This window comes from Amblyraja radiata, chromosome 22 (assembly GCF_010909765.2).
Source record: "Amblyraja radiata isolate CabotCenter1 chromosome 22, sAmbRad1.1.pri, whole genome shotgun sequence".
In the NCBI taxonomy this organism is placed as follows: domain Eukaryota; kingdom Metazoa; phylum Chordata; class Chondrichthyes; order Rajiformes; family Rajidae; genus Amblyraja; species Amblyraja radiata.
In genome coordinates this window covers 25492449-25509343 of record NC_045977.1, presented here as the reverse complement: position 1 = coordinate 25509343, position 16895 = coordinate 25492449, and the positions used below count along the sequence as shown (strand labels likewise).

Below are 16895 nucleotides of genomic sequence, written 5' to 3'. Positions count from 1 at the left end.
CAATACAATACCATTTATTTGTCATTTGAACCTCACATGAGGTTCAAACGAAATTTGGTTTCTGAAGACATACAAGAAAAGAAATAAGACACACACCAACACAATTTACACAAACATCCATCACAGTGAATCTCCTCCTCACTGTGATGGAAGGCAAAGTCTTGTCTCTCCCCTGCTCTCCATTCTTCTCCCGATGTCAAAGTCAAAGCCCCCTGCGGGCGCTAGCAAGTCCGCGGCCATTTAAAGCCGCGCTGGGCGATGTAAGGCCCTGCTCCGGGTCTTGATGTTGGAGCCCCCGGCGGGCACTAGCAAGTCCGCGGCCATTTAAAGCCGCGCCGGGCGATGTAAGGCCCCGCTTCAGGTCACTTTTAACCCCGCAATTCAGGCGGGAGAAGTCGCCGTTGCCGGTGCCCCGCAAAGCGGTCTCCCACCGGGGACCCGCGAGCTCCACCGCAACTCTCCACGCTCCGAACTCTCCACGCTCCGAAGCTGGCCAGCTCCACGATGGTAAGTCTGCAGCTCCGCTGGCTCCGTGACTTGAGCCCCCAGGTCGTTCCGGTTGGAGGCCGCTCCACGGTGCTAGGCCCCAACGGCAACGGAGACCCGACAGGGAAAAGGACAGGTCCCCGTGCAGGGAAGAGATTTAAAAGTTAACCCCCACCCACCCCCCGCCCCCCACACTACAAACTATACCCTCAATGGGACAAAAAAAAAAAAAGACAGACAGACTGCAGAGGCCGCTGCGACGTCGGTCGCGCCACCCACCCACTTAAACACTCTACATCAGTAGTTGCCTGCATTCAAACTTTCTGATATTCTTCAGATGTAAAATATTTATATTAGGAAGAAGCAAAATGAGGAACCATATCTATTTTTAATGTTTAAACTTGCAAAAAGTCAGTGGCATTTTAAACTTGAATGTTACGACATTGGCAGGTTAAGACGAAAGACAGTGTAACATTACCAAACAAGATGCTTCGTAGGGAAAAGCCACCACGTGGTGATTGTTGCCTATGGAACATCTGATCTTTGGGTTAATACCCTTGATTCTTGGTGTGTTTTATGTCTGACAAATCAGTTCTGATAACAGCAGTTGGGGAATGAACTGCAGCATCCAATGTCTCAACTTGGATGGATATTGGAAGATGAATGGCAGAGACAAAATGAAAGGAGTGAGATTGATTATTAGTGAAAGCCATATTTCAGAAATGTACATACCACCTTTCTAGTCTGTACATGATAGTATCTTTGACAATTTGCCACATACAAAATTGAGTTCACCGAGGTTTGCCAGAAACTCTTTAAATATGGACTCGAAGGGTATGACGCACGCAATAAAGAAGTGGAAGGTTTTTTGGAATGCTTGCGGGAAGCAAACGAAGATAATCAGCAAAGTGGAGTAAAAATTATCAAGGACTTTGAGGATAAGAACAAAGAGGTAAGTTGAAAATTAATCCAAAAAGTAAAGTAAATCCAAAAAATGATGGAAAACCAATATCAGCATATATAGAGAGTTTCTTGATGTTGGAGTTGATGTTTACAGTATTTGTTAAAGAAATGAAATAGCTGATGAAAAGAGAGACCTTGAAAATATGTCAAGCAGGGGAATGATACTATCTTATAGAGTCATAGAATATGTACAGCACAAAAATAGATCATTTGGCTCAACTTATCCAAGCTGACCATGATGCCCATCTCTGCATTAGACATGTGTCCCTCTATTCCATTCCTAGCCAAGTACTTGTCCAAATGCCTTTAAAATATTGTACTTTGCCTTGCAAATTCAAGTTTATGACATGTTGTTATCCACAGTATGAGCTTTCACAAGCCTACTTGTTTGATAAGGTATTTAATTAAAATATTAATCTTACTGAAATATTGCAATTCTGCAGGAGTCTTTGATGGCTTAGTGTACAGTAATGAAATACTGAGCCATAGAAACCAAGTAATTGTAGATTTCAAGCAAGGTAGCAATATCAAGATACCTATTGAAGGACGATCACTGGCTTTGAATCAGGACCACAGCCTGGTTTAACCCTCCCCCCCCCCCCCTCTTGCTTCACCTGATGAACAATAGTACATGTTTACATTCATACTGTGAGCGATTTATTTGTTATTTAAATTAATATTCAGCTCCTTTTTCTGTGAGCTGGGGGCAGGAGGGTTGGTCAGGTGTTAACAATTAGATGGTAACAAACCTCATTAATGCAGAAAATGCTGGTAGCTGTCAGCAGCATCTATGGAAAACATACATAGTATGTGAAGGAATGAGCACTCAGCACTTTTGGTCCAAGATAAAAAGTTGACGTAAAGGCTGTAGTATTTGAAAGTTCTCCAAAATCATTGTTTAGGTATGGCCTTAATAATAGTTTTTCCTGTGAGACTTTTCCCATGATTTAAATATACATTTGACCACGAGGACAACATTTATAAGAATGGAACTATTGCTGAAGACAAGTTAATGCACAATTAGCTCCATGACTTCCATGAATCTTGATGAGTCAGTCCGTATCCATCAATTGAGTCTCCTACAATATGAGTTCATTAAATTACTGCTTAAGAGATCTATTTTTAGTCAACATTTAATGCATTGGGTAAATTTACGCTAAAGCTTTGCATCAAACAGAAAAATCATATAAAGGCATGAAACATTGACCCTTACCTTTGCCTCCACAAATGCTAGCCGACCGGCTGAGTTTCTCCAAAAGTTTGTTTGTTGCTCCAAATTTCAGCATCTTCGGTGTTTTGTGTCTCCACAATAGATCTTTGCTGTAATATTGTATGGTAACCATTTACGTGGTACCTAATTTAATACCTTTACAAATACTCTTCCTAGCCATTCCACCATTCCATGGCTAATGAATGAAATAGAACTTAAGACAGTTAGCAACTGTGGTGTCATGTGTAAGCCTGAGCAGCTAAAATTTCCAGATCAACATCACATTTTTTTCCTACCTGGGCCAACTTATCCAATTCCTGTCCTGCATTGTTATTGCTGAAATTCTCACCTAGAAATTTATGACCTCGACATTGACCAATCGAATGCAGTGTTGATCAGCTCCTCTTAGTATTTTCCCTGTAAACCGAAGGTTATTCAAAATACTGCTGCCTCATTTAAGCTACATTCGTCTTTAAATTCCATTTCATGTTATCAGCTCTATCAATCGTCTTTCCCTTTGCTATCTTTGTAATTTGCTTCAGCTATACCTTTTTTAGATATGTTCATGTTATAGGAGCTGTATTAGGCCATTCGGCCCATCAAGTCTACTCTGCCATTCAATCATGGCTGATCTGCCTTTCACTCTCAGTCCTATTCTCCTACCTTCTCCACATAACCCCTGACATCCATACTAATCAAGACTCTGTCAATCTCTGCCATAAAATTATTAATTGGCTTGGCCTCCACAGCATTCTGTGGCAATTAATTCACCATCATCTGACTAAATAAATTCCTCCTCGTCTCCTTTTTAAAGGTATGTCCTTTTATTTTGATGCTATGACCTCTGGTCCTAGACTGTCTCACTAGTGGAAACATGCTCTCCACATCCACTCTATCCAGGCCTTTCACGATTCGATGTTTGAATGAGCCCCCCCTCATTCTTCTAAACTCCCGTGGTTACAGGCCCGGTGCTGTCAAACGCTCATCATATGTTAACCCAATCATTCCTGCGAGCATTCTTGTAAACCTCCTCCAAAACCCTCTACAATGCCAGCACATCCTTCCTCAGATATAGAAAAAAATAGCAGGCGTAGGCCATTCGGCCCTTCGAGCCAGCACCGCCATTCAATATGATCATGGCTGATCATCCAAAATCCTCGTTCCTACTTTCTCCCCATATCCCTTGATCCCATATGGAATATATGGGGCCCAAAACTGGTCACAATTTTCCGAATGCAGTCCAACAAGTGTCTTATAAAGCCTAAATTACATCCCTGTTTTTATATTCTTGTCCTCTCAAAATAAATGCTAGCATTGTATTTGTCTTCCTTTCTACCGACTTGCAAATTATCTTCTTGGAAATCCTGTACCAGCACTCACAAGTCCCTTTACACCTCTGATTTCTGAATTCTTTCCCCATTTAGAAAATAGTCTATACCTTTATTCATACTACCAAAATGCATGACACCACACTTTGCAATGCCGAATTCCATCTGCCACTTCTTTTCCCACTCTCCCAACCTGCCAAATCCTTCTGCAGTGTCCCTGATTTATTTCCACAACCTGTCCCTTCGCCTATCTTCATGTCATCTGCAAACATTGTCACAAATAATTCAATTCTCTCATCCATTTCTATAATTCTGCTAAATTCCACATTGCCAAATTAATGTTTTTAGCTGTGAAAACCTGAAGCTGTGGAATTCCATTACTAATCCTGTCAGTCTCTCTTTCTGCCTTTAAAATGACTTGGAGTTCTTAGACAGTCCCTTCTAAACCCTTGGCCTCTACCAGTTAAGAGAAAAGGACAGCAAAAGCATGGCACCATCACCAACTGGATAATGTCCTCCAAGTCACACACCATCTTGACTTGGAAATGTGCCATCACTGGATGAAATCCCTAACATCATTGTAGGTATACCCACAACTTGGAGACTACAGTGGTTCAAGAAGGAATCTGACCATATTCTCAAGGGTAATTGTAGATGGGAAATTAATTGCTGGCTCATCCTGTGAAGCCACATTTAAAAAAAAGCTGCGTAGAATGTATTTCTTTGATGAAGCTTTTGCTCATCTTCCCGGGTATTGTCTTGTGCGATCTGACATCAATTATTTTGTTTGAAAATGCATCTCAGAACATTTTTGCTGCAGTAAAGATGCTATAAAAGTTGGTTATTGAAGGCAAAAGAGTGGACATTGTATTTAGTAGCAAGTGGTTATGTTTAAACTATTGTATCCATGCAGGCATTGAATGAAATGCAGCACATTTCTGACAGCGTGCTCATGGAGAGTAAGACTCGATATTTGCGGGGGAAAATCAATAGATTATGGAGTAAACTGATGAGCCTGGAAATGCAATTGGTTGACCAACTGGAGGTAAGAATTGATGACATCTCATTGCAATTAAAACTATATATCTATTCCCCACATAATTATTTTTTAAATGAGAATGAAAAATGTAGTAATCTCTTAGCAAGCCAGTCAGCATTTGTCAAGATGGAAGCACAGTTCATGTTTTGGTCTGAACAAGATAAATGTCACATTTAATAAGCCAGTTCAGCGCTAGAGCGAGTGTTTGTGCATGAGTAGAAAACAGGGATGACAAAAATTGATCACTCCCTTCAAAGTGCTGATTGTATGCTCTATTGATGAAGGACCATTCCTCAGCACTACAGGTACCAGTAAGTCTCTAGTACCAGATTCATATGCACTTTTTTCAAGTGTGAAGTTGGATAGATTGAGCAGCTATCAGCGATTCAACAGTATGAAGGTCTCAGCCACCTCTCATCCTGCCTTTACCCTATGTACACATGCCAGAACTCCAGAAAAAATTGTATTCTACATGTTTCTTCCCCTCTCCAGCTCAGGATCAGTCAGATGATATTCTACACACTAGGATTAGTCATGAAACTAAAAGATTCTGCTTCCACCACTATTTGAGGAAGAGTTCTAAAAGCTCACTATCCTTTGTCAAAATGTTTAAGATGCTGGAAAAATCGAAGGTAGACAAAAATGCTGGAGAAACTCGGCGGGTGAGGCAGCATCTATGGAGTGAAGGAATAGGTGACATTTCGGGTCGAGACCCTTCTTCAGACTGGTGGGGGGAGGGTCACCTGAACTTTACTTAAATGGGAGACCCCTTATTTTTGAATAGTGTCCTCCAGTGCTAGATAATCCCACAAGCAAGGGGATACATCCTCCCTAGATTCACCATCAAGTCCTCTCACCATCTTTCATTTTTCAATCAAACCAACTCTCACTGTTATAAACTCCAGCAAAAACAAGCTTAGCCTTTTCAACATTTGATCATTAGGTAAACAATCCGTTCTATCAGTTCAGATCAAACTGCGGCCAAAGCATTAACATTATATGTTTGCCATTACATGTTATATTCCATTTGCCAGATCTTTGCCCATTCACAATCTATTGCTATCCCTTTTCTAACTTCCTCATCACCTCTTATTTTCCTGTCTATCTTTGTATCATCAGTAACTTTAGCTGTGATACCTCCAGTGCCATCATCCATTTACCTAAAGTGCAAAGCTTTGAGGCCTCGACTGATCCTTGTAACCAGAAAATCATGCAACTATTCTTTTCATAACAAGATATTGTTTCCTATACAATGTGCTTTTATCTTCTAGAATACGTTTTGTTGCACCAGGTCACTGTTAACTCTCAGTCTTGTCTGAACCACCTTCTCATGAAAAGTTCGATGTTCACCATGTACCAGGTTTAGGGTAGAGTAATGATCTGTTCATTCCAGTAAATTTGAAACAAAATGGCATTTTTACCGCTCAAAGTTTATCATCCAAAGTTGGACAGGAAATTGTACACACAGAAGAAATAAAGGGGCTGTACCACTTGGGCGACCTAATTGGCGAGTTTAGAAGAGTTTAGGAGAGTTTGAAAAAATGTCATGTTGAAGACCTCCTTCGACTATGTAGAAGACCTCCTTCGACCATGTTGAAGGCTAGCTTCGACTAGCTATGACTAGCTACGACTAACTTCAGGAAAATTGGACACCGAATAGTGGAGAGTGAAGACGACCTCCTTCGACATCCCTTCGACCTCCCTTCGACTATGATGAAGACTACGACTACCTTCGATTACCTTCGACTACCCTCAATTACCTACGACTAACATGCCGACCTACTATGGCCTACTACGAATAAACCTGCGAGTAAAAAAAGTATCGATTTTTTCCATGCCGACCATTTTTTACTAACGGGCATTTTTCAACATGTTAAAAAATACGCCGCGACCTAGCTGAGGCCTCGAGTACACGGGGACTACTCTCGAGCATGAAGGAGAGTTACAAAGACCTCCTACGACCTCGTGTCGACCATGCTGCGAGTATGAGTCAAAGGGAAACTCGCCAGAACTCGCGGATTAGATCGCCCAAGTGGGACAGCCCCTTAAGGGAAATGACAAGATTTTGCTTAGCTCGGTTTTAATTTAGCTTTTTGAGATTTGTCGTGTATTGACATTTTTTTTTAAACTTTTCACTCAAAGAAAGATTGGTTAGCAAAGTTCAAATCCCTACCATAGGACTAAATTAGAAGATAACAAACCAGGCATGAATTTAAAATATATTTAGTTAAGGAGGGTGGGGAGAGGTGAAGAGGTTCCTCTGCATTGAAACCCTGAAGCAGAAGGAAATAGAACAGAAGATTGAACATTGATTTCAATGCAGTGAGGATGGAAAAGGAATAGGTGACGTTTCGGGTTGAGACCCTTCTACTGAAGACCCTTTGGTCTGTAGAAAGGTTTCAACCAGAATCGGCACCTATTCCTATTCTTCACAGATGCTGTCTGACCCGCTGAGTTCAGCATTTTGTGTCTAACATTGGTATAAACCAGCATCTGTAGTTCCTTCCTACACAGTGAGGATACATGCCAGTCAGTGCTTTCTGGAGAGGATGGTCAAATGTTGGTTATTTTACACTATTTGCTTCAGCTGTTGGCTTTAATTATTTTTTTGCTTGGTTTTGCAGGAAGCATCCAGAGAATTTGAACGAAATATTTCAGAAATGGTATCAACTTACATTGAAAATGTACAAGCTCTATATCCTTTAATGTAAACACTTCCTACTTGGCACCCTAACTTGAAAGAGTAAGATAAACTTATTGATCCTATGAAAACAGGTCATTCCATAAACCAAGTGCATGTTACCTGTTATGGACTGTATCCATTCCAATTTGTTACCTTGGGGAGCACTTATTATAAATGCCTTTTGATGAACAAATGACATTGCAGCAAAACTTTCGAGTATTTATTCATGCTTTTATCTCACCACAAGAATCACCTAAATCTCACAAAATGTTTGAACACCTTAGCATCTCTTTACAGTTTTTAATCTTAATCAGATAGATACATTATTTTTCAGTTAACTCTCAATTGATTAGCTACATTGCCAAGTTGCCCTTAGTTGGAAACAAAAAATATTTTCATCTCTTGTCATCCTTCAGATCTATTACCTTTCTGGTTGCATTCTTTACTGCTCACTGCTCAAAAATGTAAATGTATAACAACCATTTTCCCAAACTCTCCATAACTATTAAATAAATATATAGTTCAGATAACTACACTGTAGTTCAGAAGTATTTTAGACTGAATGCTATTTTGTGTGGAGCATCGCATTCAGTTCTGATTCAAATACAACTTGGGAGGTATTTTAATTTGTTTAACTTCCAATAAGGCTTTTTAAACGTTTATTCAATATAAGAGAATTTGAATCCGATGCCAATATCAATCTGAAAGAATGGTAAAAATATTTGATGCAGGCTTTGTCTTTACCCAGAATATAAACTATAAATACATTTATTTCTCTGTATGCTTGCTACATAGAAACGTTCTGTGGAATGCGACTTTTGATTCTAAATGCTGAAGCAATACAGACAAATAAATACAATTACATGAATTTTAGAATTCAAGAATCATTGGAGTCAGGAGTGGTCCCAGAAGACTGGAAATTTGCAAATGTTACTCCACTGTTCAAGAAGGGAGCGAGCCAAAAGAGGGAAAACTATAAGCTGGTTAGCCTGACTTCAGTGGATGGTAAAATTTTGGAGTCCTACGAAATGGCTTCTTAGAGCAACTTGTGGTTGAGCCTAGTAGAGAAAGAGCAATTCTGGATATGTGTTGTGTAACAAACCAGATTTGATTAGGGGGCTTAAGGTAAAGGAACTCCTTGGAGATAGTGACTATAATATGCTAAAGTTCAACCTGCAGTTTAAGAGGGAGAAGATGAAATCAGATGTGTTGGTATTACTGTTGAGTAAAGGTAACTAGAGGTGAATTGGGGAGGAGCTGGCTAAAGTTGATTGGAAAGGGATTCTAGCAGAAATGACGGTGGAGCAGCAATGGCAGGAGTTTCTGGCAATAATTCTGATGAAGCAGAATCAGGGGAGAGATTGCCTGACAAATCTGTTGGTATTTTTTGAGCAAGTACTAGCAGGATAGACAGAGAGTCAGTGGACATTGTAATGCTGAGGCTTTAAGGCACTGGTCGGACCACATTTGGAGTATTGTGAGCAGATTTAGGCCCCATTACCTGAGGATGGATGTGCTGGTGTTGGAGAGGGTCCAGAGGAGGACAATGATCCTGGGCGGGGATGATTGGGTTAATGTTTAATGAGCATTTAACGGTTCTGGGCCTGTACATTTTGGAATTTAGAAGGATGAGGGTGACCTCATTGAAACTTACTGAATAATGAAAAGCCTGGATGGCGTGGATGTGGAGAGGATGTTTCAACTAGGCAAGAGGGCACAGACTCAGATTAAAAGGGCATATCTTTAGAGAGGAGATGAGAAATTTTAGTCAGAGGGTAGTGAATCTGTGGAATTCATTGCACAGACAGCTGTGGAGGCCAAGTCTTCAGGTATTGTTAAAACAGAGATCGACAGGTTCTTGATTGGTAAGGGTTTAACAGATCATGGGGAGAAGGCAGGAGAAAGGGGTTGAAAGTGAAAGATAGATTAGCCATGAAAGTGTATTTATCAAGAAGTTATTGTACTTTATCTTTGATCTGTGTGGATTTGGTCTCAACAATTAAGGCAAAGCATTTGACTTTCTCTGCTGAATGTGTGGATATTAGGATTTGGTTGGATCTGATGCCCCATAAAAGTCTAATATTTACTTATGAATCAAATAATATTTTTTTCACTGGTAGATGTCTTTGCAACTTTAACACTATCTACAATAGCACAGTGCCGGGACCTGGAGAACCGTAACCACGAGAACATGTTGGAAATTGCTATGAGCAGTTATGACAAGATGGGAAAGACAGAAGGGGATGAGGAAATGCCAGAGGAACTCCGAGCTGTAAGAGAATTTACCGCTTATCTGTTCAGCTTTTGGTACTAAATGTTTTTCATAAAATGCCATGTTTGATATTTTCTCTTCCATTCCCTTGATCCGTACAGCAGTACAGGTGGGTTGCATTTACATCTTCCACTGGATGAGCGAATGCAACCCTAAAAAATTGCTCCATCTTGACCCTTTTCCATCTAATGGCTTCTGTCTTGTACCAGAGTCCATAAATTGGTGGGTTAATTCACCAGTGTATATTGCCCATAGTGTGCGGCTGAGTGGTAGAATCTCTGATTTAATGAGAATTGTGGGGGGGGGGGGGGGGGGTGGAGGAAAAGTGGGGTTAATGTAAAAGTATTAAAAATTAAAGATAGACACAAAATGCTGGAGTAACTCAGCGGGACAGGCAGCATCCCTCGAGAGAGAGAGAAGGAATGGGTGACATTTCGGTCGAGACTTCTTCAGACGTCTGAAGAAGGGTCTTGACCTGAAACTTCACCCATTCCTTCTCTCCAGAGATGCTGCCTGCTAAGTTATTTCAGCATTTTGTATCTATCTTCAGTTTAAACCAGATTCTGCAGTTCCTTTATACACTCTGGTATAAATTAGTTTTATTTTGGCTGACGTGGACTCTGTGGATTGAAGGAATTGTTTGTGCTGAATCTCTCTTTAGCTCCATGACACTAAATGTAAGATAATGGCTATCAATCAGCTGAATAGGGAAACCAGGTGGAACTTCTTTCCAGAGAAGATTGAGAATGTGGAATGTGTTATCATTTGTTGAGACTAATAGCATAGATGTTCTGCAGGGAAATCTAAATACGGCAGGAAGGTTATAGAGAAGAATGTAGAAACAAGGAAGTGTAGATGATGGTTTGCCGAGGAAAGGAACAAAATGATGGGGTAATTTAGTAGGTCGGACAGCAGCCCTGGAGAACATGGGTAGGTGATGTTTCAGGTCGAGACTCTTCTTCAGTGAATCCATCCTGTTATCCGTACAGGCTCCGTTCCTGCCATCAAGGCCTTTATGACAATATGTTCCCTTCAACTGAGCCACATCACAGGTTTGCAGCTTTAACTACTGCCCATGATCTTAATTCAGATACCAGCTCCCAGAAGATTCCAGTGAGGTTAATCAGCTTGATCTTACCAAAGATAAAATGGTAAAGATCTGATTTAAATAGTGTTTTGTGGTGCGTAGGTCTCGAAAGGAAAGAGAGGAGTCAGGTATTTCGAGAGGCACCAAGAAGTATTTGGGAGCCGCCACAGTTTAATGATGGAGGATGGAAGCACTGGATGCAAAATGTTGGGCAATACAATAGTAGCAGGTTGGTCATTAGTCTCTGTGAGCAAACAAATTACTTGTTACATTCATCACTGTGCAATATGGATAAAATTGTTTTCAATCTCTTTTGATGTTACTCATGGTAAAGGATTGTGTTTAATAAAAGATGGTTAACAGTAAAGTGCAAGAAAGTGTTACATGACACTCAAGCAACAAATGTCCTACTACTTTGAATAGTTCATTGCTAACCATATGATTGGTAATCATCATTGTTCATCTGATTACTAAGGATCAAAATGTCATTTTGCACAAATTTGTACAAGTAATTATATTATAATTTTAAGTTAGGTTATTTATACTGTTGATATATTGCATGAATATACAGTGATATACATTAATATAATACTTTATCTTTATAGGATATTTTAACCATTTGCACATGGCATTGTTCCTTCAAACATCATAACACTCACCTTTTTGTAGTATATGGTTAACAGCTGATATAAAACACAACCCTTCACCATAAGCAACATTACAAATTATCAACTAAGATAACATTGTATTCATGTGCTAAGCTTTGAGTGAGCTATGCTAACCATGCAAAGTAATAAATGTTGTTAATGTGATTACCAGTGATACCAGCAAATGTCAATTTCCAGAAAAAGACCTGTTCATTTCTGCAGTTATCATTAATTCCTCCCGCACTTTTGTGAATCACTTGGGACTTAATGGTTAAAAACTAAAATGAAAATGCTATATATATATATATATATATATGTTTTGTTTTATTTTTATGCAGCTCTTTATTGATAAAGATACAGTTATTAATACAGTCAATGCATCACATGACTTGCATCTACTTAAGATTGACAACCAAGAAGACAAAATGGTTACAAAGTCAAATGCCTGGGTCAGGGATGTTCTCGAGAAGGTAAAATGCTTTAGTTCTGTAATTTTATTTCATTGGGTACATTTTAGATGAATAGAACAAACTGAAGATAAACAGTTCTTCAAATTGTTGTAGATTCGACGGACCAAATGGCAGGGGGATGGGAGCATGAGCAGAGACAGAAGGGTGTAAAATGAAGGTAGAAGCAATAGGTAGCAAGGTGAAAAGTAAAAGTGGCAGGCAGACAAATCCAGGGCAAAAATCAAAAAGGGCCACTTTTCAACATAATTGTATAAGGGGTAAGAGTGTTGTAAAAACAAGCCTGAAGGCTTTGTGTCTCAATGCAAGGAACATTCATAATAAGGTGGATGAGTTGAATGTGCAGATAGTTATTAATGAATATGATATAGTGGGATCACGGAGACATGGCTCCAGGGTGACCAAGGCTGGGAGCTGAACATCCAGGGATATTCAATATTCAGGAGGGATAGACAGAAAGGAAAAGGTGGTGGGGTAGCATTGCTGGCTAGAGAGGAGATTAACGCAATAGAAAGGAAGGACATTAGCTTGGAGGATGTGGAATCGATATGGGTAGAGCTGCGAAACACTAAGGGGCAGAAAACGCTAGTGGGAGTTGTGTACAGGCCACCTAACAGTAGTAGTGGAGTTGGGGATGGCATCAAACAGGAAATTAGAAATGCGTGCAACAAAGGTAAAACAGTTATAATGGGTAACTTCAATCTACATATAGATTGGGTGAATCAAATTGGCAGGGGTGCTGAGGAAGAGGATTTCTTGGAATGTATGCGGGATAGTTTTCTAAACCAACATGTAGAGGAACCAACGAGAGAGTAGGCTATTCTAGACTGGGTATTGAGTAATGAGGAAGGGTTAGTTAGCAGTCTTGTTGTGCGTGGCCCCTTGGGCAAGAGTTACCATAATATGGTTGAGTTCTTCATTAGGATGGAGAGTGACATTGTTAATTCAGAAACAAGGGTTCTGAACTCAAAGAAAGGTAACTTTGAGGGTATGAGACGTGAATTGGCCAAGATAGACTGGCAATTGATTCTTAAAGGGTTAACGGTGGATATGCAATGGAAGGCATTTAATGACCGCATGGATGAACTACAACAATTGTTCATCCCAGTTTGGCAAAATAATAAATCAGGGAAGGTAGTGCATCCGTGGATAACAAGGGAAATCAGGGATAGTATCAAAACAAAATATCAGACTGGGTGATGACAACTCTCACACCCGAGAAGTCATTCAACACGAGTTGGACATTGAGTGTGGTGATGGTAAGAGAAATCTGGCATCTGAAAACAAATGTGAAGTCGAATAGCTTCAGTGGCTAATAGAAAAATTGGGGTTAGGGAAAGGAAAGAAAATAAATTTGCCAAAAGGGAAACTCAAAAGTTCAATAAAATGGAGTAAGAAAAGAGTAAAAAACAAAGTCCTGGAGGAACTCATCGGTCAGCCAGCATCTGTTGAGGGAATGGACGGATGATGTTTCTGGTCAGGATCCTTCTTCAGACTAGTAATGGGGAGAGACCTGAAAAAGAGGTGGGGTGGGCCTGACAAGTGATTGGTGGACACAGGTGGGGGTGATTGGCAGGTGGGTGGAGACAGTGACACAGATTTGAGATAAAAAGGAGACAAAAGGGTATCAAATATGAAGGAGATGAAAGGTGTAAATGGCCTGTTCCACTTTCCCGGGTTAGATGAATTCTCCCGAGTTTTCCCCTTTATTCAAACTCGGAGAATGTCCGTAGCGAGTCCGTAGATATATCGTAGTGGCTGGTAATGCCAGCCGTAGGTACTCGGGGCATCAGGTAAGTCGGAACATTTTTTCAGCATGTTGAAAAATGTCCACGAGTAAAAAAAATAGCCCCGAGTACCTACGGCTGGCATCTCCGAGTTTGAATCAAGGGGAAAACTCGGGAGAATTCGTGATTAACTCGGGAAAGTGGGGCAGGCCCTTTAGAATAGTTTATCATATGGAAAAATTATAATCTGCCAAATTTGGTACCTTCATATCTTAGAGCCCAGATGGCTACTCTACCACCGTCTTATTCTGTTTTATGACAGAACACTGGAATTTACAGATTAGTGCTCAACCATCTCCAATTGTTTTTACCCCCATGGGCCAGTTAAGTTACAATCTGAGTTGGTGCTGTTTAGATTGACTGATTGTACATATGTGCTTTCTCTGCTTGGAGAAGATAGTGTGATTGCGTGCGTGTACAGTTATCAGTACATCACTGGATTTCTCTTACTAACTTATGGCAATGTTAGTAGTGCATGGAACTCAAGATAAATAAGGAGCATAAGATCTGATGCTTCATCACATCTTAGGTTGATTCCTGTCTTGACCCCATGTAATCTTCAAGAATAGTGCAGAAGCCTCAGGGGTTTTAAAGCAGAAATTGCAAAGATCTCAGTTTAATAAAGCTCTGATCACCTTTTTAATTATAAGTATATTGATGAGATCGGAGAAAATTAGATAACAAGAATATACTTCAAGAAACAAGAGTGGGGAATATGCAGATGTTTACATTTACAAGATTGTAACATACTTTTTGTTTGGCAGCTGCATACAGATGAAATAGCCCGCAATCGTAAGCGAGTTCTGGAAATTAACATTTACGTCAGTCATTGGCGAGATGAACTAGATTTCCTTGATATTCAGGACACGTAAAGTGAAGTGAGAGCTGTGGTTTCATGAATTGTGTTGCTGTGGGAGTTTAACCAGAAACCTGGATTACTGTGACTTTTAAAGGTGGTTTCTTCTCTATGACATGTTTGTATACGAGATAGCTTCATGACTTCCACTATTGTCTCTGATTGTTTGTAACCCCAGCAGAGGGATTGGACTGCACTACTTAGCAGTTGGGTGTCCCCTGAACTACATATTTCATAGATATTCCCAGACCTGGGAATGAACCTTTCAGCAGAGATGAAAACCTTATGTTTCAGCAAATATACATTTTCAGACCTAATATAGAGCAGGTGATCAAGAGACCAAGTACTCCAACCTTCCTGCTGGGTTGCATTTTTAAAAAAAATGCAGGTTTGGTGTTTTTCCATTCACCACTTTTGTCCAATTTCTCTCCCAGCCTTCACAGCCTTGGTGGTGATTTGGATGATGAACTTTGTTTTCAACTCTTTTTTAAATATTAGAATAGGATACACTCAATTATTGTTCTGAAGGAAGCAGATAACTTTATAGTACAACACCTTATCTGGTTTACTTCAATCAGAATATGAAAAAGAAACATTATTTTTCAATAAAACTATACATTTAAAGAAAGTGTATTTGCATTCCTTACGTAACCTCATGGCATTTGCAATATTACTTGGCTCACTCATTTTTTAAATAATGCATTATTTAACTAATTTCATATAAATTTAAAATACATATTTGAAAATCATGTCCTGTCATTGCAGCAAATTCAAAAATGACCAAGTTGGCATACTGGGCTAGTCGCATTTGCCTCATTTGGCCAGTAGCCCTCTAAATATCTATATATCTGTCCAAATATATTTTAAAGGTTGTAATTATATCCGCTTCTCTAGCTTCATCTGGCAACTCGTTCCAGATAAAAACTACCCTCCGAGTTAAAAGTTGCCCCGAGGTCCCTCAAATTTATCCCCTCACCTTAAGCATATTATGGCCTCTATTTTATAAACTTCTCCGTTGGGAGGAAGATTGCAAGCATTCATTTTTCCCCATCTTGTATACCTCAATTAGGTCATCCCTCAACCTCCTATGCTCCAAAGAAAAAAATCTCAGCCTATCCATTGTATCCCTGTAATTCAATCCAGCAAGCCCAGGTAATATACTGTTCAATCTCCTCTGTACCTTTTCCAACTTATGGAGATTCTTCCTGTAGCTGAGTGACAAGAACTGCACACAACGCTCTCCCACAGCTGCTGTCTTACCTGCTTAATATTTCTGACATATTGTTTTGTACCAAGTTTAAGATGAAGGTTTGATGCCAAGAATAGTGGATGGACCAAGTCTAAAACATTACAATATTTGGAAGTAAAGTTTTAAATGCAGTTTAAATTCACAAAGTGGTAATCCTGAAATTCCAAAAAAATTAAGGACAATAGAAACCAACGAATAATGAAAACAATTTATAATAACAAGGAACTGCAGATTCTGGTTTATACAAAAAAAGGATAAAATGCTGCAGTAACTCAGTGGGTCAGGCAGCATCTCGAGTTAATGGATAGATGATGTTTCAGATCAGGACTCTTATTTATCCATGTTCTCTAGAGATGCTGCCTGGCCTGCTGAGTTACTCCAGAATTTTGTGTCTAGTTAAATAGCGAGAGCAGTCTGCATCAATAGTACTGATATAAACAGAGGAAGCGATTTCCTGATGTTAATGCCCTAATCATTAACAAAATCTAATCGCACTTTGGCCAAAATAAAGAATTATGAACCAATGGCAAAATTAACTACCTGCTGCAGTGAGAAATTACAAAATAAATCCCTCCATAATGTTTGGGACAAAGACCCATCATTTATTTATTTGCCTCTGTACTCCACAATTTGAGATTTGTAATAGAAAAAAATGCATGTGGTTAAAGTGCACATTGTCAGATTTTAATAAAGGCCATTTTTATACATTTTGGTTTCACCATGTAGAAATTACAAGTGTTTAGCAAGTCAAGTCGAGTCACTTTTATTTATATAGCACATTTAAAAAACAACTCGTTGGCCAAAGTGCTTTACATCGGTGG

The 16895-nt window shown here is 39.7% G+C and overlaps 1 protein-coding gene across 4 annotated transcripts in view; it reads left to right on the top strand.

Moving 5' to 3' along the window:
- Nucleotides 1-16045, top strand: part of drc3 (dynein regulatory complex subunit 3) — a 30496-nt gene extending 14451 nt beyond the window's left edge. For 3 of the 4 annotated variants that reach the window (XM_033040796.1, XM_033040795.1, XM_033040794.1), the window contains 6 exons: nt 1264-1438; nt 4901-5032; nt 7651-7721; nt 9858-9981; nt 12054-12185; nt 14734-16045. In XM_033040796.1, the coding sequence (XP_032896687.1) occupies nt 1264-1438; nt 4901-5032; nt 7651-7721; nt 9858-9981; nt 12054-12185; nt 14734-14841 (742 nt within the window). In that variant the 3' untranslated portion in view covers nt 14842-16045. The remainder of the gene's footprint in view (nt 1-1263; nt 1439-4900; nt 5033-7650; nt 7722-9857; nt 9982-12053; nt 12186-14733) is intronic. The other variant, XM_033040797.1, reaches the window with a different exon arrangement.
- Nucleotides 16046-16895: the final 850 nt, after the last annotated feature.